At 36.7% G+C, this 23,657-nt stretch overlaps 1 protein-coding gene across 3 annotated transcripts in view; it reads right to left on the reverse strand.

The window, feature by feature from the left end:
* The window catches only part of NSMAF (neutral sphingomyelinase activation associated factor), a 67,853-nt gene that overhangs the window by 7,023 nt on the left and 37,173 nt on the right, over positions 1–23,657 (reverse strand). The window contains exons 11-28 of one of the 3 annotated variants that reach the window (XM_036750020.1): positions 22,987–23,058; positions 19,483–19,591; positions 18,642–18,695; positions 17,666–17,842; positions 15,238–15,317; positions 13,986–14,076; positions 13,826–13,889; positions 13,627–13,678; positions 13,402–13,522; positions 12,843–12,974; positions 11,488–11,530; positions 10,868–11,031; positions 8,044–8,152; positions 6,121–6,179; positions 2,736–2,803; positions 1,561–1,628; positions 958–1,081; positions 447–530 (exon numbers count right to left, since the gene is read on the reverse strand). In XM_036750020.1, the coding sequence (XP_036605915.1) occupies positions 447–530; positions 958–1,081; positions 1,561–1,628; positions 2,736–2,803; positions 6,121–6,179; positions 8,044–8,152; positions 10,868–11,031; positions 11,488–11,530; positions 12,843–12,974; positions 13,402–13,522; positions 13,627–13,678; positions 13,826–13,889; positions 13,986–14,076; positions 15,238–15,317; positions 17,666–17,842; positions 18,642–18,695; positions 19,483–19,591; positions 22,987–23,058 (1,671 nt within the window). The remainder of the gene's footprint in view (positions 1–446; positions 531–957; positions 1,082–1,560; positions 1,629–2,735; positions 2,804–6,120; positions 6,180–8,043; positions 8,153–10,867; positions 11,032–11,487; positions 11,531–12,842; positions 12,975–13,401; positions 13,523–13,626; positions 13,679–13,825; positions 13,890–13,985; positions 14,077–15,237; positions 15,318–17,665; positions 17,843–18,641; positions 18,696–19,482; positions 19,592–22,986; positions 23,059–23,657) is intronic. The other 2 variants (XM_036750021.1, XM_036750024.1) reach the window with 2 other exon arrangements.

Raw genomic sequence — 23,657 nt, forward strand, 5'->3', positions numbered from 1 at the left:
AGAGGTGGCTGAAATGACCTCTGTAGTCTCTTCTAGCTCTAACATTTTATAGGCTATCAAAGGCAGATAAAACATTTGCTCTCTTTATAGGTTGTTAAAGTGTGCAAAAGCTCTATGCTGACTCAAGAATTCACACCTTAAACTTTGCCTCTATTGGGCAGATAATAAAAAGCAGTGAAATATGCAAAAAGTATGCAAAGCAAAAGAGAGACAAAGAAGTCATGGATCAGGGACATTTTTAAAAGGTGGATAACTGTCACCTGAAATAGCACAAAATCAGAATTTTTAAAAATGTGTATATGTGTATGTCAGTGAGAGAGAGAGACAAACAGAGACAGAGAGAAAGGGAGAGAGATGTGAAAGAGAGAGATGAGAAAGAGGGAGAGACAGAGAGGTAAGACAGAGAGAGAGGCCATTGTCTGAATTTCGTTCCTGTCCATACTCACACTGACATCATGTTCCAACTCAGCCAGCAGTTCAAAGTGATGTCTTTTGGTTCCTGTCATCTCCACAGGAACGCAGGACCACACCTAGGATGTAAACATATTTTTAAGTATTCACTAAAGGCACTGTTATTGCTTCTACCTTCTAGTTGGACTAGATCATCTTTGAGGTCTTTCCAGCTCTAAAAACACATACACTCCACAACTTACTGCTGGTGCTAGATGTCTTAATTAAATATAGAAATCATGGTACTTTTTTATGGTTTCATACTATAAGAAACCCAAGGAGGCAATACTGTATTAGATGTCCTGAAACAGCACTGAATAGTTGGTGGTAAAAAAAAAAAAAACCCAACAGCAAGTAAACATTTAAGAAATATTAAGAAAATAGTAGTATGATAGTTGGCATGATTCATAATATTCCAAGAATTTTCATACACACACACACACACACACACACACACACACACACACACACACACACACACACACACACACACACGTATTTACCAACCTTCACTGTAGAGTCCCAAGATGCAGAATAGAGCCTGTTGTTATGCCAAGAGATTTTACTAACAGCATCATCATGTCCCATTAGTGTGTCTTGCCGTCTTCCAAATGCTATGGAATAAAAATAGCTTAAGAGAAAAGATGATGAATGTTATTTAAAATATCATTTCATACTGATTTCATGGCTCTTTTAAATACATACTCAAGAAACATTACATTGTTAAATTTTGAATCTACTAAGTGATTTACACTACTGACTCTAGTTTCAGACCACTTAGTCCTGACCTGATAGACCTGCCTTCTTTAAAACATGAATTAAAAATATAAAAGATTAGGTGGCTATTTCATTTGGGCTCAAGCTTCAGTGTAATGACAGTATTTAGATTTAATTTGTGCACTGCTTACTTTTTTTCTAATAGCATTATCTCACAGTGTCTTTCTAATATGTCCTATTTGTTCTTTTTAAAAAGAAGGCCACAATGTTGTTTTCCTAAAATGAGGGAGGAAAGAGTCCCCTCAATTTCAAACTGCATCCTTATAAGCCCCAATAATATCTTCAGTGTAGTTGGCAATATCATGTATTAAAGCAAAATGCAATGATACTCACACGTTATTATCCCATGAAGAACTTATGACAGTGTTATCTCCTGGTAAAACTAAACAAGATGATAAAGCCTGAAATTTGTTTAAAAAAAAAAAGATTTAACTTCAGTGATTTACAGATTATTTATAATGCTTTAAAACATGGAGGTACAATCTCAAAATGAGGCTTTGTTTCTTTTTGGAAAAAAAAAAGGCTACCCATATTCTGTGCTCCCTATTATTTGCAGTGGTTACTTAACTATTAATTATCCTTCAAATGACCTATCTTCTTTATTAGCTAATCCCACTTCTCCTTACTGCCCTGACCTGACTTCCATCCCTCCCCTTCTCACTAGGCTAAGTAAGAAAACATGAACACAATGCATATTCAGGTATAATATCACCTTCTGAAGATATAAGCACATGAGAACCTACTTTATGGAGAAGCCATTTAGTCTAACAATTTCAGAAAAGGATGTACAAATTCTAAGAGCTCTAGTTGAGAAGTTATTTCAATAAGAACCAACCCAGGACACTTGGGCAGCTAGGAGAACCACACAACTAATGGTGCCCTGCCAAAGAACTTCCTTAGATAATACAGGAATCAACAACTCCAAAATTTCTGATGAGAGAGAGGACTACCCAGCCTTATCCGTACTGCCAATACCTCCTAAGATTTCTTTACCATCTGTCCTATCTATTTGCCCCACAATCTCTCAGCACTACTATCTGAACTACGCATGCAATGTATGGACCTCTGGGTCTTCCCATTTATCCTATTGTGATGACTTTATTCTGGGCCTTGTCATCTGCCCTACAGCTGAACTTTGTTTTTATGTGTCTCCCCCAATTAAAGTGTGAGCTCCTTAAGAACAAGTGCTTTCTAGCTTTTTCTACTTATACCTTCAAAATACAGTCCAATGCATGGCATACAGTAGTACTTAATTGTTGCTTTATCTATCATTCATTCATTCTCTCACTCACGTCTTGGTTAAATACAATAGCATTAGAAAGAAAAAAAACTGAAAGAACTTCAAAATGGACTAAATTAATAACCTAGCCCAACACACAAAATGAATTTCTGTTGGGAGAAATGAAAGAGAAATTAAATCAATACCAAATCATTACAGATGATCAAGTTACTAACTGTATACTGACATCCATCAAAACTCAATTAAAAACACAACAAAATTAACTCACCATATTTGAAAATGATATACTTCTTTGGAGTGTTCCAGATTCTTTTGAAAACATCTTCAAAGTAGAATCTAATGCAATTATTGAGAAAGGAAACATATGAGAAAGAAATTTTGAAAAAAAAAATTTATTTTTTTTTAAATCACTTGTAAAAACAATTTTTAACATTCGTTTTTTTAACATGTTTGAGTTTCAAATTCTCTTCTTCCTTCTCCTCTTTCCCCATTGAGAAGGCAAGCAATTTGATACAGGTTATAAGTGTAGTCATGCAAAACATGTTTCCATGTTAGTCATGTTGTGAAAGAAAACAAAAAACCAAAGAAAAACAAAGTAAAGAAAAAATATGTATTCAGACTCCACCAGTTCTGAAAAAGAACTATCAATTAAAGCTACATACTAATAAAATAGGCTGCCTCTTGAAGGAGTTAAGGTTTCTGTCCACTTAAATGTTTGTTCAGACAGAGGCAGGTTGACTATTCATCATAGATGTTATAGGGGGATTCTTGTACTAGGTAGGAGGATGGCCTAAATCAGTTTAAGAAGTATTGAAGGGGTCTCGGATGGAAAAAGTTTAAGAAGCCTTATCCTCAATGACAACTGAGGTCCTCATCAACTGTACAATTCTATGATTTATCATTCTTTGCCAAGGAAAGCATTTACAGAACCAAGCTGCAACATCTTATTATTTTTCTCACATTTCAACATGATCAAATTAAAAATCTGAAAATAAATCTAATAGAAGTGAGTTTAAAGGCAGAAAGTAAACTCTTAAAATATGTTTAACTGTGTTAAATATTTTACCTAAAATATAAAAAAAACCTTGAAAAACAGTTTAATAATGTTTATGGACCTTACAATTATGCTTTAACAATCATAGGAAAGGAACCCCAATTAATGGTATCACTAATTTCCTGAAGGAGAATAATTCAGAGGCACATTATTCTAGCTTCTAACTTATTTGCTTATCACAAACTTTGAAATGCTCCTCAAATCAATTAAAATCACTTTCTTTATACCACCACCTCTCTGACCTTTTGGCACATGCAATATTTGAGACTTAGACATAAACCTCCAACATAATAAAAGCTATAAGAAAATGGTAGTCTTAACTTTGTATTTTGTTCTGTATGCTACAACTTAAATGGAACTATGAAGAAAATAACCATATTGAAGTCCCTTGAAAGCATTTACATATTTTTTTATAACGTACGTAGTTCTCTGACACTAACTTAAGAAAACAAAAAAATAATATAAAATAAAATGCACTAAAAACACCAACAGTGAATTCCTTTCATGAAGTTACCGTCAGCCTTTTATTTATGTCCTACCTAGGGTGCCTCATTATGGCCCTGAAGGGACCCTGGGTTCTCTGAGGCTATTCCAATGGAACACAAGGGCCTACCATGCTTCAAAGATGGGTCTGGCAATGGACTACATAGCTGCTATCTACGGAGAAGTATACTGCCCTTCAGAGAAGCTCAGCACCAACGCTGGTCAAAGGCTGAGAAATTTTTCATTCACAAGAATTCTCAAAGGCCATATACAAAGTTAAAAAGCAGCTGCAAACTGTCTTGGTGGGGGGAGTATCCATCTACATCAATGAAATTATAGATCATGAAGATACTGAAGAAAACAGAAACCCTTACTATGCTTTACAACCACTTTGGGGTAACTGAGAGTTAAGGAAATAGACCATAAATCCTCCACCACTGGGTCTAGATCCATTTAAGAGGCACTCCAACCATGCTTTCAACATGGTTAATTTTAGAATTTATTTTTGTTTCAGTTTTGAATCTGAGCGACCAGACTGACCCATGACCCAAGCCTGGACCACAACCTCCCCATACTCAAACACATTCAACAATGAAAATAATAATAGAATGTGCAGGTTGTATTAGTAATGTGGATATCAGTAAGATGGATTCTTTAAAAGAAATAAGTGAAGAGTAAAAATGAAAATTTTCAAATTTTTTGTATATCTTACAAATCAAACAGCATAGTAACACTTAGTTAAATTTTAAGATTCAAGAGCTTGGGGCAAGGAAAGTCAAGATTTACAAGATCATACAAAGATTAAGAAGGATCTTAAACCAACTGTGTTAGACTAGCCCAACTAAGGATACAAAGCCCTATTTAAAGATGCCTGTCATAGTACAAAGACTGGGGTTACAGCAAAACACAAATGAATGAATGTCCTGGCAAAAGATCATCGCTTACTTCTCTCATAGGAACAGCCTTTGTATAACTTGGGAGACGGAAGGAACCTAGTGAAGAATTAGAGTGTTAACTTCCTTTGACTGGCTTTATGACCATGTCTATCCTTTGTGAGAATCTGCTTTTGAATAGCTGAAGTAGGCATTTTTGTGCACGTAAAAGGGATGAAAAATCACGAATGATAAAATATTGTGCTAAAAAAGTATCTAGCAGCAGTATATTGGCTTACTTGATAGTGTTTGATAGAAAAGTATAAGTTTCTGGATTAATGGAACAAAAACAAAGCTTAACAAGATAGAAGGCCAAAGAATAGGTTGCTTAATTAAAAGTATCCTTTTTAAAATTAACTTTCCAGAAATCTAAAAAGGGAACAGATAAAATATTAAAAATCAAGTAAGATACCAGGGAAAGAGGAGATACTCACATTTACGTATTTTCTTCCTTCAGTCCATCTTAGAGGTGGTAAAATTATATAATGTAATCTTTAAAAATAATGTATCAATCAACTAGCTATTTCAGGGTATTTTAGTAATCTTGTTAAGGTATGACAGTGTGGATGATGATGACAGACAGACAGCAATCTCTTTAGACAATTTCCCTCCTTTCCTTTTTGTCAGAATTGTTTCTTTGTATCTTAATAATTTCATTCCTGAAAGCCTTCCATTCCTCTTGGATTGACTCTGATTTTTGTAGAGAAGGAGTGCTCCAGAAGATGTCCCAATAAATTAAAAAATTAAATGGGACAAATGAAAAGTTCTGGGGTTGGAGAATCTGGATTCAAATCTCACCTTCGATGCTTATTCCCTGGGTGATCTTGGGCAATTCATTTTCTTTGAGTCTCAGTATCCTGGACAGATGGCCTCTGAGGTCCCTTCTGCTTCTAGACCCATGAGTCTATAACTAAATTTCAAGCTAACTCTTTCTACATTGTAAAGTGCCCAAAGAAACTTAAAAAAAAAAGGAGAAATCTAAGTTAAGTCAGAAAAACAAAGAATATGTAGGAATTTCTACTTATCAACTGAACTCATGTACAGAATACAGTCCTCTGAGACTTCTGTTCTCTGCTTTCTGGTTTCTTCCCTGTATAAAGGAGTCTGAGTTGGAAAAAACTGAAATTCAGGTTTAGTCATGTTACTGGGATTCACCTCTCAGTTTTTTATATCATGAGACGAACCTTGAGATGTTGTGAAGACTGAAGACCCATTAAAAGAGACTGCTATTCCAGTAATTGCCCTGTTTAAAAACAATTTTACAGATCAGTTATTATCCATATTTGTAAGGGATTTACCCTGTCCTTCAAGTCCCACTACCCTAAGTCCTCCTTATGCCTCCCTACCTTTCCTCTCCTTTCTGGGTTCCCAACTCTTCTGTCCTAGCAAATTTATTAACTGTTGCTCAATTATCTTATGTCAGCTTACATCCTTTTGCTCTACAAGCATTCTGAGCCTAGGAAACATTTCTCTTCCAAGTCATCAACCCAGCTTCATTCAAACAATCATTCACACAATTCTACTTTCTCCATATTTTTCCTAAGTGGGAAGTGGCAGATTTCCTCTACCCCACTGAAGCGAAAACAAGAAGAATGGGAATTTGCTGCTAGACTTGCTCTCTTGAAGATCTATACATTCTAGGCATCTGTATAGTTGCCTGTTTCCATGTGTTCTTTGAAGGGTTTGATTACATCTGCACTGGCATCTGTCTGCTTTGAAGCTCCAGGAGGGCAAAAGGTCAGTTTGGAATAAAGTAACACAGAGAGAGTTGCTGCTATGTTTAAGATAATACTGTTTAACCATGGCCATTCTCCTCTGAATCATTTCTCTAGTAATGGTAGTGCTTGTGCACTGAAATGAATGGCATCCATTTGAGAGAGATAAAGCCATAGGATTACAGTTGATGGCCATGGGACATCTGCTCTGTGCATGCATACATCTCTAGTCTTAGCTCTCAGCTCACTGGCTATAAGCACATTCAATAAATGAGTTCTGATGAAACATATCCAACAAGCTAAAGTTCTCATTCCCTAAATGCCGCTCCCTCCTCCCCCTGAAACTGACCACACCAACTTTTAATAGAAAATGAATCTTAAAGCATCCCTGATGAAACTTATGAACAGAATAATGGCTCAAGAGCATAAAATCTGCCACCCATGATCACTATTCAGCAAAGGCCAGCAGTGCAGCTTATTTCTCCCATATTCTTCTCCTGAAAAGTGAAAATCATAATTTCAAAACCTGTCCAGAGGGAGTAAGGGGGTTTCTGAAAACCTTAAAATTATTTGTGGAGAGAAAAAACTGCTGGTAAGAGTATATAGGGAAGAAGAAGATAATCTGGGTTAAAATCCTGGACATACCACTTACTATAACCTGTATGACCTTGGACAAGTCATTTGACTCCTGGATTTCAGTTTCCTCATCTGTAAAATGAGGGAGTTTCATTTGATTATTTCTAAGAACCTTTCCAACTCTAAATCTATTATCATAAAAATAGATAAATACCATATATAAGTCAAAGTGGAAGCTTTGACATCTAGGAGTGGGGTCTAAGACATAACAACATACTTTAATTCCATTTTCCACACCTTTTACTGAGAGCAAGTACTTGGGCACCTAAACATCATGGAATGTTAAAAGCTGGAAGAGTACTGAAAGATAACTTTGTTTAAGCCATTTCTTAGAAAGGTAAGAAGACTGAGGCTGTGGGGTTTACATGACTTGCTCAAAGTCACACAGCTTGGCAGGGACAAGCAGAGGACCCAGTCTCCTGATAGTGTTCAGATCCTCTCATAAGTTCTACCACTTACTCTTCTACTTCTTTGCCAATGTAAGGAAGTCACTTAACCTCTCTGAGTCTCAGATTTTTCAATTGAGGTGGAACTAAGTTCTAAAATCCAGTTATCATTCAGCATGGTGATCCAAAAAAATTGACTCAGGGCTCCATTTCAAAGACCTTTACCCTAGGTCACCACACATACCTTTTGGGATGGAATAATCGCTTTTCTTAATTCAGATGAACACATGAATAGGTTAACAACATAGGTTTAAAAATCTTAATTTTGCCAAGTCTACCAGTGGGCCAATATTCAAGTTAAGACTCTTACTCTTTGTGAATTTTATAGCTTTCATGTAGCTTCAGTTTGGTGATGTTATTCCAGGCAAGTGTTCTGCTTTCCTCAGTCAGGTCTTCAAATGACTCTTCCCCTGGAGAGACTAAGTCATTGCCAAATTAGTTATAACTTAAAAAACCGACTGCTCCCCCTTTCCCCCAAATCCTTGATAGCCTTAAATACAATTGTTCTATCTCATGATGCCTTGTTGTTGCAATACCTTGCGAAAAATATTAGCAACAATGTGACTAGGTTCTGAATTCCAAGAGCATATCCTGTGAAGACTGAAGTTTTTCAACCTTTATCACTGGGTTGTTGTCTCTTAGACCTGCTAACCTTCAAACGCAAAGATCTTTTTTTTTTCTTCCAATGCTCATTCTCCTTGACCTGTCTGAAGCATCTGACACTACTGGCCATCTCACTCCTACACCTCTACGTTTTTTTCTTTCCCTTCTAACTTCTGTGTGTCTTCCTCCTAACCTCTTATGATGGCTGTTCACTAAGGTTCTGTCCTCAGCTGCTTTCTACCTCTCCCTTGGCGATCTCATTCATTCCTTCAACTGTCACCTCTACATGGATGATTTAAAAATCTTTATCTGCATCCCTGACCTCTCTAAGAGACAAACCTGCATCTGAAGCTGCTTAACAGGATATCTCTGAGGTGCCAATGTCACAAGTGAAAACTCGGCATGTACCAAAAGAAGCTTATTATATTTTCGCCAAAACCTGTTCTTCCTTTTCTAACTTCTCTATTTCTATCAAGGTGCCCACTTCTCATACTCCAACAATGCTTGTAATCTTTGACTCTTCCCCCTCCCACACATCCAATTAGTCACCAACTCTTTTCAATTATATGTTCACAGTATTTCTCACAACCATCCCTTCCCTTTTGTTTCAACTTGCTACCATCCTAGTACAGAACCTCATCATCATGCACCTGGACTACTGCCTCCTAATAGCCACCCCCTCCCCTCCATACTCTTCCTCTTCCCATCCATTCACCCCACCACTGCCAGACTAATCTTCTTTGTTTGTTTGGTCATGCTTTGCTCAAAACCCTTCAGTGGCTCCTGATTCCCTACTTAATAAAATTGTACTTCTTTACCTTGGCATTCAAGGCTAACTACAATCTAACTACAATCCAACTTTCACAGAGGCAATATTCTAGCAAAACTTTAGTCATCATTCCGTTAAGTCCCCCATTTACTATTGATTCAGTGCCTTTGTCTATGCTGTCCCCTGCATAAAAAATGGACTATTCTGCCCTTTATCTGTTGAATTCCTGTCCAGTCTTTAAAGCCTAACTCAAATTTATCACCTCTTCCATGAAAGCTTTTCTGATCCTTCCATTCTATAATGGCCTTTCCCACTCCTCAGAATTCACATGGCACTTTTATACCCCTCTTAATGCACTTATACAAATAACTATAATACATAATCGGATATATCCCTCTATTAATCTGGAAATTTCATGAGGATAGGGACTGTTTTCTCTAAATGTTGTATGTTCTTCAATACCTAATACAGAGCATCAACACAGTAGGGACTTGAAAATCTTTGAACAGAAATGAAAAAATATGAAGAAAATTTCTCAAGAATCCAATTTTCTAGCAAACAGGATTTCCTTGCACATAATCCTTGCCTGTTAAATTTCAAGGCAGCATGGTTTACTAGATAATATACTGGATTTGAAGTCAGAGAGATCTGGGTTCAATTTCCACCTCAGACAATGAGAAACTATGCAACTAGGAAAATCACAACCTCCCTCAATTTTGTCATCTAAGTAAAGAAAAGTAAAGAGGCTGGATTCAATGACTAGTCCCTTTCAGCTCTAACCTGATGATCCTATTGAACTGACTGACTAAAGAACTTTAAGTCTTTTTATTACTAGCTGCCTTTGTTTATTTATTCACTTCTCTTCTGGATTCTGTTATTTTAAGTTGGCAGTCCTTTTATTTTTGCTTTCCTGATGGGTTGGAGGCATTCAACTTTCTAAAATAATTACTAGTTTTAGGCAGCATGATCACATGACAGTAGTTACGGAGAATATGACTAAACATCAATGTGTAAATATCACCATTGAGTCATCCTATGTATAACTTGACATATTTAGAGCTTTATAGCCTCATGAAGAGCAACAAGATTCACCAGATATTACTGAAAAAATATAAGAGAAATATGTGAAAGGGCACGGTGTCGTATTTGCAATCTACCTATCTCGAATACGCCTGAAAAATATTTTAGGAAATGAGAAAGAAAGAACATAAGGTTACTTATATAACACCTACCACCGTGCTGGGCACACTTAACAATAATTTGTTGAATGAAGGATTTTGTCTCTTGGCCCACAAGAAGGAATGGAATTTAGTTGTTGCTGACTTCATTTCTGGGTAGGACTGTTAAGGCTGCATGGAGTTGGGGGTGGAGGTGGGAGTGGGGGAGGGTTTCTACCAGCAAAAAAAAAAAAAAGTCATAGCCAGGGGCTGTGTAAACATGGGAAAGGGAGGAACCAAGGATCAAAACTAGGTTGCTGGATGAAGGAACCAAGGAAAAAGAGAAGGAATTTCACATTCATGAAGCACTAAGCAACCTTAGGTAGCTAAAAGAACAATGCCCCAAATAAAAGTAATTGGATTTATGGTCATCGATTTAAACCAACAGCTGTTTATGATTTATAAGAACAGTATTAAGTTAGTGGAGACAAAAAAACCTACTCTGAGCAATACAAAAGCTCACTTCTTATCCAATCTCCATGTCTAAACATCTAGACTATGAAGGGGAATCAAAAGGAAGTACATGAATCCTCTATAAAATTTACCTGGAGAATCTGCTAAGGAAGCACTCTGACTGGAGGGCTGTGATGAGCCTTTAACCTTTTGGGTGATTCTTCGAGGATGAGGTATCACAAATAGTTGTTTTGGTGTCTGCCCGAATTCCAAGATTTGGGTCAGCATAGCTACCTTCTCATCAGGATCCTCTATACTTTTAGGTAAAACACAAACAATTTTGGGAGCTATTATGTTACAAGTTTCTTAAAAACACCCAATTTAGATAATACATAATGACAGCAAGACAAGTTAGCTGTGTATCTCCTACCTGCTACTGATTTCTCTGTCATCTGACATTACAGCATGTTGTATTTATTATAATTTGTATTCTGTTTATTATTGTCCTATTACACCTACTGAACGCTGAACTCTAACCACACTGAAGGCAGGGACCCAGTCATATATATTTTGGATCTGCTGCAGTATCTCGTTAGAGGACACTGCACATAAGAGGTAGTTAATAAACATCATACATAATGAGTCATCAAATATGACTCCTTAAAATTGTTTTAACTTTATCGAGTAGTACATTTAAAAGATTAACATGTAAGAGCATTGCATTCCTCATGCCAGTAAAGAGAGATTTTAAAAAACTCAGCCATTTCAGTACCTGTTCAAGTCGACGCCTCCTTCATAGGTGAGGGGATGAAATACTAAAAGAAGAGACATAATGTTTAACTGAAAATGTGTAAATTCCCATCATATATACCTACCACATGCTCAAAATTTAAGAGGTCAAGAGGTTAAAGACTTTGAAACCTAATTATCAGAGAACCTAGATTTCTAATTTTTATTTTAGCATACTACCCTCATACTAGACCCCCAATACATAGCAAATGCCTTTAAAACAAGAATTAAATCGACAGCCTGGATGACCTGTTGTTTTAGTGCTATTTTTTCAGTCATCAAGAATGTATTATTTTCTTATTAAGGAACTTGACTCAATAGCCTGAACTATAGCCTGAATTGTAATAGCATTGTAGTGTATAGTCATGTCCTCAATCTGGACCGAATGGCTCTCAGTTCTTTTATCTTCCCCACTCCTCTATTCCCTCCCACCCTCCACCATCCCCCACCCTCCAGTTTTGAGGAGAGAAAAAGTAAATCCAAAGAGAATATAAATGACCATTTTCAGTTCAATTAAAAGCAGATGGTAATGGGTTTCCAGAGGAATCTAAGTTCTTTGCTACCATATTTGATTGGTTTACAATTGGAGTTGCTGAACAGCTGGGGAGAAGTGAATACTAACAAGCTGAAAGACTATTAAAAATCATTTGAAGCCTCTTAGGGTTACAAAGCTGAGGTCCTCTAGTTATGTTCAAATTTCATTGAATTTTGTATTCTCTCACTGTTAATTAGCATCTAGTTTGATTCCACTGATTTTTCCCTTGAAAAAATAAATTTAGAGAGATCTCTGATTCTTTCCAATCTGCATTTTTAGTCCCTTTTTCGAAAAACTTGAGTGACTTCCTATTGCCTCTAAGATAAAATATAAACTTTGCAGTCTGCCATTTAGAGGCCTTCACAATCTGGCTCTAATCTACCTTTCTACTCATCTCACACATTCTCCCTTCATGCACTTTACCCTGCAGCCAAACTGGACTACTGCCTATTCCATGAACTTGATACCCATCCCCCATCCCTATACATTTGCACAAACTACCCTCCATGCTTGAAATTCGCTCTTTCCTCACCTCTCCCTCTCATAATCCTACTCTTCTTTCAGCTACTACCCTGACTTCTCCCTCCCTACATACTGTGCACTCCTTAACTGTGTATTCACTTGTTTGTGTTCATTTTGTATCCCTTAGGTAGAATGTACTCCTTGACAGCAAGGACTGTTTGGCTCTTGTTTTTGTGTCCTTAGCGCCTAGCACTAAGTTCTGCACAAAGGAGGTATTTAATCAATGTTGTATTGTTTTCGCCAAATGATATGAAAGACATTTCAATGGATTTGTTACATACTATTATGGGCTCCAATGGCTTCATTTCCTTTTTGCTTGTAGCCAAATATTAGATCAATCCATTCATGAAGATGCTCTGACACGTAATTGCTTTCTAATGCTTCTTTACTTTTCTGAAGAAAGTCTTTAGGACCTATTAGAACAAAACGAATACACAACTGATCCTGTAGTCTCCGTTCTTCTTTCATCTCACTTCATTTCCTTCTTATCCAGTCTCATCTCGTCCAGATCTATATTCTGTTATATGTATAGGCAGGGCATACAAACCTCTAATAAGATTCTATTTTCATTCATTTATTATATTAAAACCACATAAATTATGGACAAGAATTATTTTCACAAAATTCAATCTTCTCAAAATATAAAACCCCCTTTATTCATCCTAGAAACACACAAGACTTTAGGACCTAAATAGGATTTCCCTCTCCTTCAATGCCCCCCCCTTAAAGATTGTTTTATTTTCATTCAAGAATTCTATAAATATCAAAAAGATACTTATAGAAATATCTTCAATTATTCTGAACAACAAAGCTTCCTAGGACTCTGCTCATCCCATTTACCTGAGGCCCATGGTGGGAGTTGTACATCATCAACCATTTTGCCTCCTTGTCTCTTCCCCAAATCCAACTTCAGACTATTGACTAAGAAGCTGAAATCATCACCATAGAATTCTGGAATCAGCTGAAAGTTTCACAGGGGAAAAAAAAAACAAACACCAACACTATTAAGGGCCATTAGTCAGAAACCAGGCACATGGTGAATCATCAGCTTTCTTACTTACTGACCTCTTTAAAATCAGTTGCACCATCCAAGCAGTTCTTCCAAGTTTCTGCAATACTGAATATGATAAAACAACATAGTTCAGGCTCACCAAAAGAGACTCAGAATTTTGTTCTCTTTAGTTTCACATATTCAATACAGAAAAATAAAGTCTGTTTTAATATCACACCACAAAAATATATAAGGGGGATATTTGTGACAAACCTATTGAACATTCTGTCTGCATGATCAAATCTTCCATTCTGAAGGCAAAGCATATGCTCTGGGGCTGGAAAGAAAAGTCAAAGAACCAAGTGTGATCAGCCAGTCACTTGGCATCCAAGTGCATCAAAACTTAATAGGAGGCCACAAAAATGAATCTTACCAATCCTAACAAGATAAAAGAGTACATAGCCTGGGGAAGAGTAATGACTTCCATACATAAATTTTGGCTCTGGCATTTCCTGGTAGCGTATCTATAGCATATGAAAGAAAACACTGTTCTTAGTCAGCAATGAAAAAAAGAGCAGCTCCTCTGCACACAAAGAAAATGAAATCATAGAAAATGTGCCTAAAAGATATTTGACTGAGGGGGGCTGAGAGTATAATGGAGACATAAGGCAGGAAGGAAAACATTTTTTCCTGATTTATTTCTCAAAATATGAGGGGAGGGGAGGGAATATTCAAGGATAAATATGCAAGTACTACTAACAAATACTGCTAGAAGCCATTAGGCTTCTTATTTATTAGCGACTTGTAGTTACTTTATACAGGCTGCAACTTCTATAACACCAGAGATTTGTAGTTATTAAGATCAGTTTGAACTTATCACACTGAAAGGCACATGGAACTAACTGGCTGTGACTTAGCCCACTAGGAACTCATCATTGAAGATCTGTAGGACCAAAAGAAAAGATGGGCTAGGCACATGACAAGTGAGGGATGGCAGGCAGATACCAAGAGTGCTCTCTACTGGTATCCCTGCAAGGCTGGGAGAGCTCTAGGAAGGCCTCCAGCATGCTGAATGAACCCTCTGTGATGAACTTTCAGAAGGAGATGTATGAAATTTACACACTGGGTTGCAATCTGCATCTTTAGAAAGCTTCCAAATCAGATGAGATCACAGATCCATTTAAGCATCTGAGTAAGATTATTCCTTTGTTAGATTGGACTGGACAGCTGGGTGGCAGTGGATAGAGTGCTGGGCCTGGAGTCAGGAAGACTCATCTTCAAATCTAGCCTCAGACACTCACTAGCTGTGTGACCCTGGACAAGTCACTTCACTTTGCCTCAGTTTCCTCATCTGTAAAATGATCTGGAGGAGGAAATGGCAAACCACTCTAGTATCTCTGCCAAGAAAACCTCAAATGGGGTCACAAAGAGTCAGACATGAATGAAAAAATGATTCAACAACAAGAAAATTGGACTACTGACTCTCTCGGTGTCCGTCTGGTGGTAGAATGGGCAGGAACGCTGGAGTAAGTGAGGTTATGGAGGACTAAGGAGAAATGACTTCATGGTACTTACTCTTCCTGCTCCTTCTCATATTTCTTGCTTATTATTTGAGAAGTAAATATGCCCTGGTCACTAGAGGAAAGGATGGAAATGACTGAACAAAGACATCAGGTTCAACTTACCAATAATCTTTCTAGCCTTTCCTTATTCAGTGCACCTACTGGTTTACTAAGATCTCGGAAGGTTTCAGGATTTGACAAATCTAAAAAACACAATACACAAATTCTGCTGCTGTTTGTGTAGTACATCTACTAAAGAAACCAAATCAATCTCCCCTTCCCACCTCCCGACTTTCCTAGGCTCTAGAGAAAAAGGCAATATCCTAATTTTGGGTCAACATAATGTTAAATATCTGTTGAACTGAAATGAAAATATTTTCACTGGTCACTGAGATGGCACGGAGGAAAGAGGAAAGTTATCATAATTTCTGATACAGTAAGTTATTAATATTCATTTAAGTGTGGGACCTCTAAATATTAATGACATCCTGGAGACTGATAAAAACTATCCAGTGAAAAAAAGGTGATGCTCTAATCAAAACAAAAAAAATGCATTCCAACTGAAACAAGAGAACAGATTTCCTAATCACAAGTTGCTTTGCCTAGTTTCACAACTTAAGTATAAACTGTGAAAGAAGTATGGGGAAATGACTTCATCATTGAGAAACAAGTCCTCATACACTTTTAGGTTGTTAACATTAACTATGCCTTTCAAAATGAACAACTGAAATGATGAGTCGATATTTAGCACTTAAAAGTAGAGTATGATGGCCATGTATCATTTGTGCATGTGTGTTTTAAAGGATTTGCATGAGAAGAATTTTTAATTTATTTCAAAAGAAAAAAGCACATTTATTCAATAGGAGTACTCATTCCAGTGGCATAGGCTGTAGCTTCTCTACTCGTTAGTAAACAGTTTTCAAGAGATGTGGTGATGCAAATTCTACCACCTCTACCAAAAAAAAAAACCCAAAACTCCTTGAAGGCCTACCTTTTGAGGATAATCCCCTCTAAATATAACTAGGTTATATTTAGATAATATAATAGATAAGTTTGGTTATAGCCCATTTTTGAGTCTTTCTAGCTTTGTAGGACCTGTCAGAATTTGTGCTTAAATCCCCAAGGTGACTTCTATGCTATGATGAGACATCAAAGCAATGCTTTGGTAATATGCTTTTATTTTTTAAAGCAATACATAAAAGGATATTAAAAGCCTCTACATAACTAATATATACTAAATTATGGACTTAGAGCTGGCATGGACCTTAGAGGTCATCTAGCCATCTCATTTGATAAAGAAAATGAGGTTCAGAGGGGTTCAGTGGCTTCCAGGTGGCAGAGGCAGGATTAGAATCCAGGTCCTGTAACTAAAAATCCTACGCTCTTTCCACTGCATCACAATAATGTGCAAAGAAATCTATTATCATCTTGCCAGTGCTGAGACCCTGAAACTGAGAATCTAGCATCTCTACCTTCATCTTTGGATAAACGAATTAATGAAGTATTTATTGAGTGCTCACTATGTGCAAAGCACTGTGCTAAGTGCTGGGGATACAAATAGAAAAGGAAGACAACCACTGTTCTTCACAAGCTCACACAGCGGAGGTTTCAGCTCTGAGTCAGATGGAAAGGCCCCACAGTCCTCAGGGTGCAATGGCAACACAGGTTGTGATGCCTCTTTTTAAATGTTACTTCCACTAATAAAATCCTATCAGTTTCTTGGGTTAAACCATTTGCGACCAGGCTAGAAGTATTCAAGGTCTTGGGCTGTCTCCATCAATATCTAAGGGTAGATGAAGGTTGTGGCGGTGGCAGTAGTTTGACTTGCCTGTGTCTGCCTCAGGCACCCTACTGCTTTATCTGGGCTGGCCCTGTGAGGGGTAGTTGTTTGGCAGTGGGCTCCCTGTTCCCCACAGAGGCTGGTTCCCCAGAGGATGAACCAGGGCTAAAATTTAGCACTTAGCCAAGTGCCTAGCATAATAAAGGCACTTAGTAAATGCTCACTGACTGATTAAAATATACCTCTAAAGTAATAGGGGTTGGACTGGATGACCACATAGTTCCCCTCCACCTCTTAATCTAGGATCTCTAAGTATGGCCAATGAGTGTTCATTTCCTAATATAGCAATCAAAAGCTGAAAAACAAAGACAACACATCATCAACATAATTCCCCTAAAGAATTAATTTTCTTCTTTAAAAAGATAAAGGCAACTACTTCCTTATTAGTATCTGTAAAGAACTTTGCAAATCTCTTATCACTTTTTTTGGGGCGGGGGGGGAGCAGTTGTTGATATCAGACATGTGATTTCATCTATATAGGAAACTCCCAGTTTTGAAATTATCCCCACAGATACTGAGGGGCAACCTCTCTGTAACTGTGTGCCCAAGGTTACACAGCTAATAAGTGTCAGAGGCATAAATTGAAGCCAGGCCTTCCTGATTCTAAGGATGACCAGCTAGCTATCCAGCACACCATCCCCCTTTCTCACAAGCCTTCAAGTGTTACATCAGTGTCAGTTATTATTATCTGAATATACATATGCTATTTACCTAATTCCGCACTGAAATAATCATTTATTATCCATGGAAACACAGGATACTGGGAGAGGTCATTACAGCTCCGATCGGCTAGGTTGTTGAGGTGCAGAAGATACTGATAATTAGAAATATGCCCTCGCTGCCACTGTAACATGTAACTTTCTGCAGTATGCTCTGTAACATGGTTTTCTAAAGAGAAAAAAAAAAGCCATTGGGAGGCAAAGCTTTAGTTTCAGATAACTGACCAATTAGTACAACCACTATAGGAATTTAAAACGTAGGCTAATTAATTTATTTTCATTATTTTTGTCTTCTGCTTAGATTATAAATTGCTCCAAGGCAGTCTCTCTTAAATGTTAGTGAAACTCTTATAACATGCAAAATATTTCACCGTTTCCACAGAGGAGCTCAACTCGCATTACTTAAAAAAATTAAGTCAACACATAGCTGGCAAAGAATCCTATCCAAATAGCCTCTGAGGAAGTGTCACATCACCTCTGGCATTTGATAACAGGGTTCTTTTAATACAAAAGCATGGTAGGAAGTCTTCTCTCCTTGTTTTCTTTCAAACTTGGAAGAGGAAAACTATTGATTATTTGCCAATGACTACAAGAAGCAATAGGAAGGAAACAAGGCTGTTCATTTGAGAAAATACGTTGGATGGTTGAAAATGATCTTTCACCAAATAGAAATGTTTCTCATACCAGGGTATAAAGACTATGGAAAGCCAATATAAAAAAAAAAAAGACTATCTTTTAAAGCCTGGGCTAATAGGGATTCTAGTTCTGCGTTTCATAAATATGGAACTGAGGCGAGGAAGTCCAAATTTCAATGAGTGCCTTCTCATTTGGGAGGGAGAGGAAGAAGAGGAAGAAGTCATTAACCTAAAAAAACCACACTTCAGCCCAGGGGAAGCTAGGTGGTCTGTGGGCGAGTTCTGGGCCTGGAGGAAGCAAACTCAAGGTCAAATTGTACCTCTGACACTTACTAGCTATGTGACTGCGGCGAGGCACTCGCCCTCTGTCTGCCTCCATTTCATCATCTGCAAAATGGAGATAACAACAGTACCTACTTCTCAGGATTGCTGTGAGGACCGACTGAGATGATATTTATAAGGCATTCTGTAAACCTTAAAGTGCTACATGGATGCTAGTTATTATTTAGAAAGAACATTTCATCAGTACTAAATAATTCTCAAGTTTCCTTTTCTTTTTAGCTATGTAATCAATAATCAAAGTATATGATTTATCAACACACTTTAATCATATTATAAAGCAAAATCTGAATTAGTTAATATATCAAGAGGGAATTCCTTTGATGTAGCTTCTTAATAACCTACCTCAAAAAGGAAAGCCAACCTATCAAGAATTATATAAATATGCTCTACTAAAGAAAAGCAATACATGAAGTTGTGGAGAAAAAAAATTAACACATCTTTGCTCTCATCTTGCTAAATTTTTGTTATCCTAGATAAGAGGTAAATCAAATATGGTTGTTATTCAGAACAGGAATTTTTAACCTTTTTTGTGTCATGGACCCCTTTGGCAGCCTATGGATCTCTTCTCAGGATAATTTTTTTAAAGTGAATTAAGTAAAATACATAGGATTATACAGGAAACATCATATTTTAATAGTTATCAAAATAATAAAAAAATTTTCATAGACCTAAGGTTAAAAACTCTTGATTGAGGGGAAATTAAATGAAACCACACAGATATAATTTTAGACATTTTGCTAAATTCCTCTTACTCACTGACTCAGCTACTGAAGCAGAGAAAGACTAAAACCATTCAGGCTAGTAAGAACACGGTAAGAAGTTAACATCAAACCTAAATACGTTGCAATATAGAAATAGAGTTCATCTCTATCTTGAGATTCATAGAACTTTAAGTAGATGTCAGAACACAAGTCATCTTCTGTGCAAAACACTTCCAGACCCTATAAAGCGAGAGAGAAAAATTAAAACCAGTGATATTATATTCACTTAATAACCATATTCGAATTATATTACTAAAATTTCAATTTTTTAATTTTTCATTTTTTGGCTTTTTTTGTACCTACAAATCTGAGGGTAAGTATTCTACAGATATCTATAAGAGTGATCTTAAGGATCACTAAATTTAGTGTTGTAAAAATTCTTCATGTTTAGGATATTGTATCATATATGTAGTGGCTACCAAATTAGGTCTTACTATTTGCTTTAAAATTTAGATGATATAATATCTACTCCTTTTCTGTAAGCACTGTGGTACTTTAATATTTCATCTTCTATAAGCTACATGGTAATTTAATACAGTACCAGCAAAATTATTTTAAATTGACCATGTAAATAACCACAATTACATTTCAATTATATTCAAGCAGATTATCTGTTGCCTCATTCCCCTTATATGCTAGCTGGGTCTCTGCCTCCAGATGAGATAAGACAGGAAAGTTTGTGATTTTGGAACAGAAAAGGTAAATGTATACAAACTGCATCTCAGTAGTATGATTTGGGGATTATATTATATTTGAGGTTATTGTATTTATTCTGTTAGTAGTGCTAATAGCAAGTAGTATAAGGCCTGTACAAGTAAGACACATAGTAACTCACCATTATCTCCCTACTTTTAGTTTTATACCTAGCTATGTAGTAAAAGACAATGGTAGGATGGAGTCACACACATTACTGAGTAAAAAGCTAGGGATTTAATTTAATTATATTCTATTCAAGATCACAGGTTGAGGAAAGGATCCAATGTATGTGTCTGGAGCTATGAGATGAGACCATCTTCCTCATTGCTTGAGAGCAGCCCTTTTAGAAAGAAGGATTCAACCAGACTTCTGGCTTCAACAGAGACCAGCAGCCCAGCTCCCACAAACCAACAAAAAAACCTAAAAACTGCACCATATTGAATAGTGATCAAGAGATTCACTTGCAGTGAAACTACAGTGAGTGACTTCATCAATGTCAAAACTACCTTAAAAGTCAACCAGAGGTCCATGGCCAATAGGAAAGGAGGCCTAATAGAAAATTCAGTGCCAGTGCAGACACACAAGATCGAAGCTCTTAACCCAACTGCAGGAACCTATGGTCTACAAGATTCTGTATTCAGAGGCACCCCACAAAAAAGCTCCAGGGTAGCTGGTAATCCATAGTATTGACACTACTGGGAGGAGTAGCAACCAGAACACCCTGGTCCAGGGCCTCTGAGGACCACAGCACTCTGTCCTGAGACACTATCAAAGGTCCTAAAGATTAGCAATCTGAACCTTAGGGTGTTAAAGTCTACTAGTTCTCTTAGCCTAGACACAACTGAAGAAGTGGAGATAATCTCAGGAACCCAGGTCAAAACCAAGCATATCTGACTACCCCACCCAAGAGTGCAGCAAGGAGGAAAGTCTGGCCCCGGCACAAAACCCCAATTCAGGAACTAAGACAAGAGATATTAGTAAACAAAAGAAGACACAGATCACTATACAAAATTAGCACAGAGAGATTGAAAAAGTCAATCTAGAAGAACAGAGCAATTCCACAGTAACTGTTAGAAGAAGAATCTCAAAGGAAAAAAATGGATTTTCCACAAGGACTACATCAATACCTAGAAGAAATGAAGCACAAGAGAAATTTAAAACTCTGGAAGAAAGAATTAGAAACAAATAGCTTAGAACAGAAAGCAGTAATGGACTCCCTGAAGACCAAACCATCGCAAACATTAGTGGCTCTATGAGACAATATTCTAATAAGGAGAGAAGAAACAAGTATGCCTTTGAAACATTAACATTTTCAAAGGACATTGAGGGAATTAAATAAGACAAATATGATAAAACAAAGTAAGATCCAGGGTATAGATTAGTTCTGATCTGATGGTTTAAAGAGAGGAAAGAAAAAAAGAGATAAAAAGGAAGACATGAATGTAGAAAAGTGGAAGAATGGAATAGAACTTACTATTGAGTTGAATGAGAAGACAAGTACTCAAATATTCAAATATAAAATTCAAAGGGTGGGAAGAGAAGACATCAGATGAATCTTACCTGAACCAGACAAACACACACACACACACACACACACACACACACACACACACACACAGTTTTCTGTACACGTGCAAACAAATCCATAGGGAAGCAGGGGAATGGGGGAGAGGGGGATTAAGAGGGAAAATGATACAGAAAGAATATTCACAAGCAAAAAAACTTTAAACTTTGAAGGATGGATCCTGAAGTAGAATTGAAAGGGAGAAAAAAAAGCAAAGAACTGGAAATTAAGGGGGTACACATCAATTGGGGAATGGCTGAATAAATTTTAGTATAAAAACATAATGGAATATTACTACATTGAAAGAAATTATAAAAGAGGCCATTTCAGAAAATCTTGGGAAGACCTGTAGGAATTGATGCAGAGCAAAGTGAAGAGAACTAGAACAATCTATATAATAACAACACTATTGTAAAGAAAAACAATTTTAAAAGGCTTAGAACTCTGATCTAAGCAATGACCAACCATGACTCCAGAGGATCTGTAATAAAGCACGTTATGCATTCTCTCACAGCAAGAAGATGGACTCAAGGTGAAGAAAGAGACACTCGCTTTCAGACATGACCTCATGTTTTGCTTAACTGTGTTTTGTTGTTGTATGGCTTTCCTATTACGTTTTTTTTAATTGAGGGAAGGGAGGATAGGGATTAGTGGTGGTGATAACAAAAAAAAAATTTTTTTAAGGGTCATTGATATATGTGTGTGTTTGTGTGTAAATGCTAATATACAGAAAAGAATAGAAGGAAGTTCAGGAGGAAGCACAGACAAGGAGGGTAGCTTTGAAAATAACATGCTGAATTTATTATATATATTTAAAAAATAAGTGATATGGTTTAGAGAGTCAAAGTTTCATATACAATCCTTCTTTTATGTTTGTATATGGAAATATTCATTTTGGTGAGTATTAAGTTCAGAGAAAAATAATTTAAAAGGGAGCCATTTTACCACAGCATATCAATTAGTATACCTCACCTAAAAGGAATGGAAGCTAGATTTATGAGTCCATCTATCATATGCCAAAGAAAAGCATGGTCACATTTTTCAGAAATACATATTAAGTATACAGACATATATTCTTAGTAAGCTCAAGACGTGTCATTCTATCAATGAGCTGAGATTTAATTTCATCAGTATGAGAAATACCGCTATTGACAGAGTTTGTAATCTATCCACAAATTATGTCAGAAGTGGGTTTGAACCCAGGTCTCCTTAATTATAAATCTATCACTCTATCCTCTGCACTGCTCTGTTTCATTAGTTCAGGAAATGAAAACTATTAATCTAGAAGAATCAATGATGTGCTTTTTTTACTCACCAGAGGCATGAGGCCATGTCTCCTTTTGTAAATCCGGCGCACATCCTGAAGTGTTATTTGGACTACAGGTTTCTTTAAAAGAAAGAACCCCAAATATCAAAATGGTGGCATGTTTAAGCAAGAAACTAAGTATTTCTTAGCTCTTCTCATTTTTTAAGACAGTCATTTGATAACTTTAAAAAATAATAGAGTTATATCTTCTGATAAATTAAACTAAATCCTACTACAGCCATGACAAAGGAAGAAATAGCTTCTCAAAGTTCTTTTTATCTTTATGGAGTTTTTCTCCCTTTATATTCTAACTACCTGTAGCAAAAATCAAATTAAATTTAAAAAAATATTTTATAAGGAGGAGCTACTTTTTATTTTCTTGAAGCCTTGAATCAGATGATGAAGACCTCAGCAGTAGAGTCCCTGGTGGCTGTGATAAGGTAAAGTATGCTACTGTTTGCCCTAAGATAGAGGAAAGTACATTGTTTCCCAATGGACCATAGGACCTGAGATCTAGAAAGGGCCTGAGAAGCTACCTAGTCCAACTCCTTCATTATAGTTAAGGAAACTAAGGCCTAAAGAGTTAACCAATGTCAGACAAGTAGTAATGAACAGAGCCAGAATTTAAACCCAGGTCCTTTGACTCCAAACTATATTACCCTGTCCCTTGGCAAATCACA

This window comes from Trichosurus vulpecula, chromosome 1, assembly GCF_011100635.1.
Source record: "Trichosurus vulpecula isolate mTriVul1 chromosome 1, mTriVul1.pri, whole genome shotgun sequence".
NCBI lineage: Eukaryota > Metazoa > Chordata > Mammalia > Diprotodontia > Phalangeridae > Trichosurus > Trichosurus vulpecula.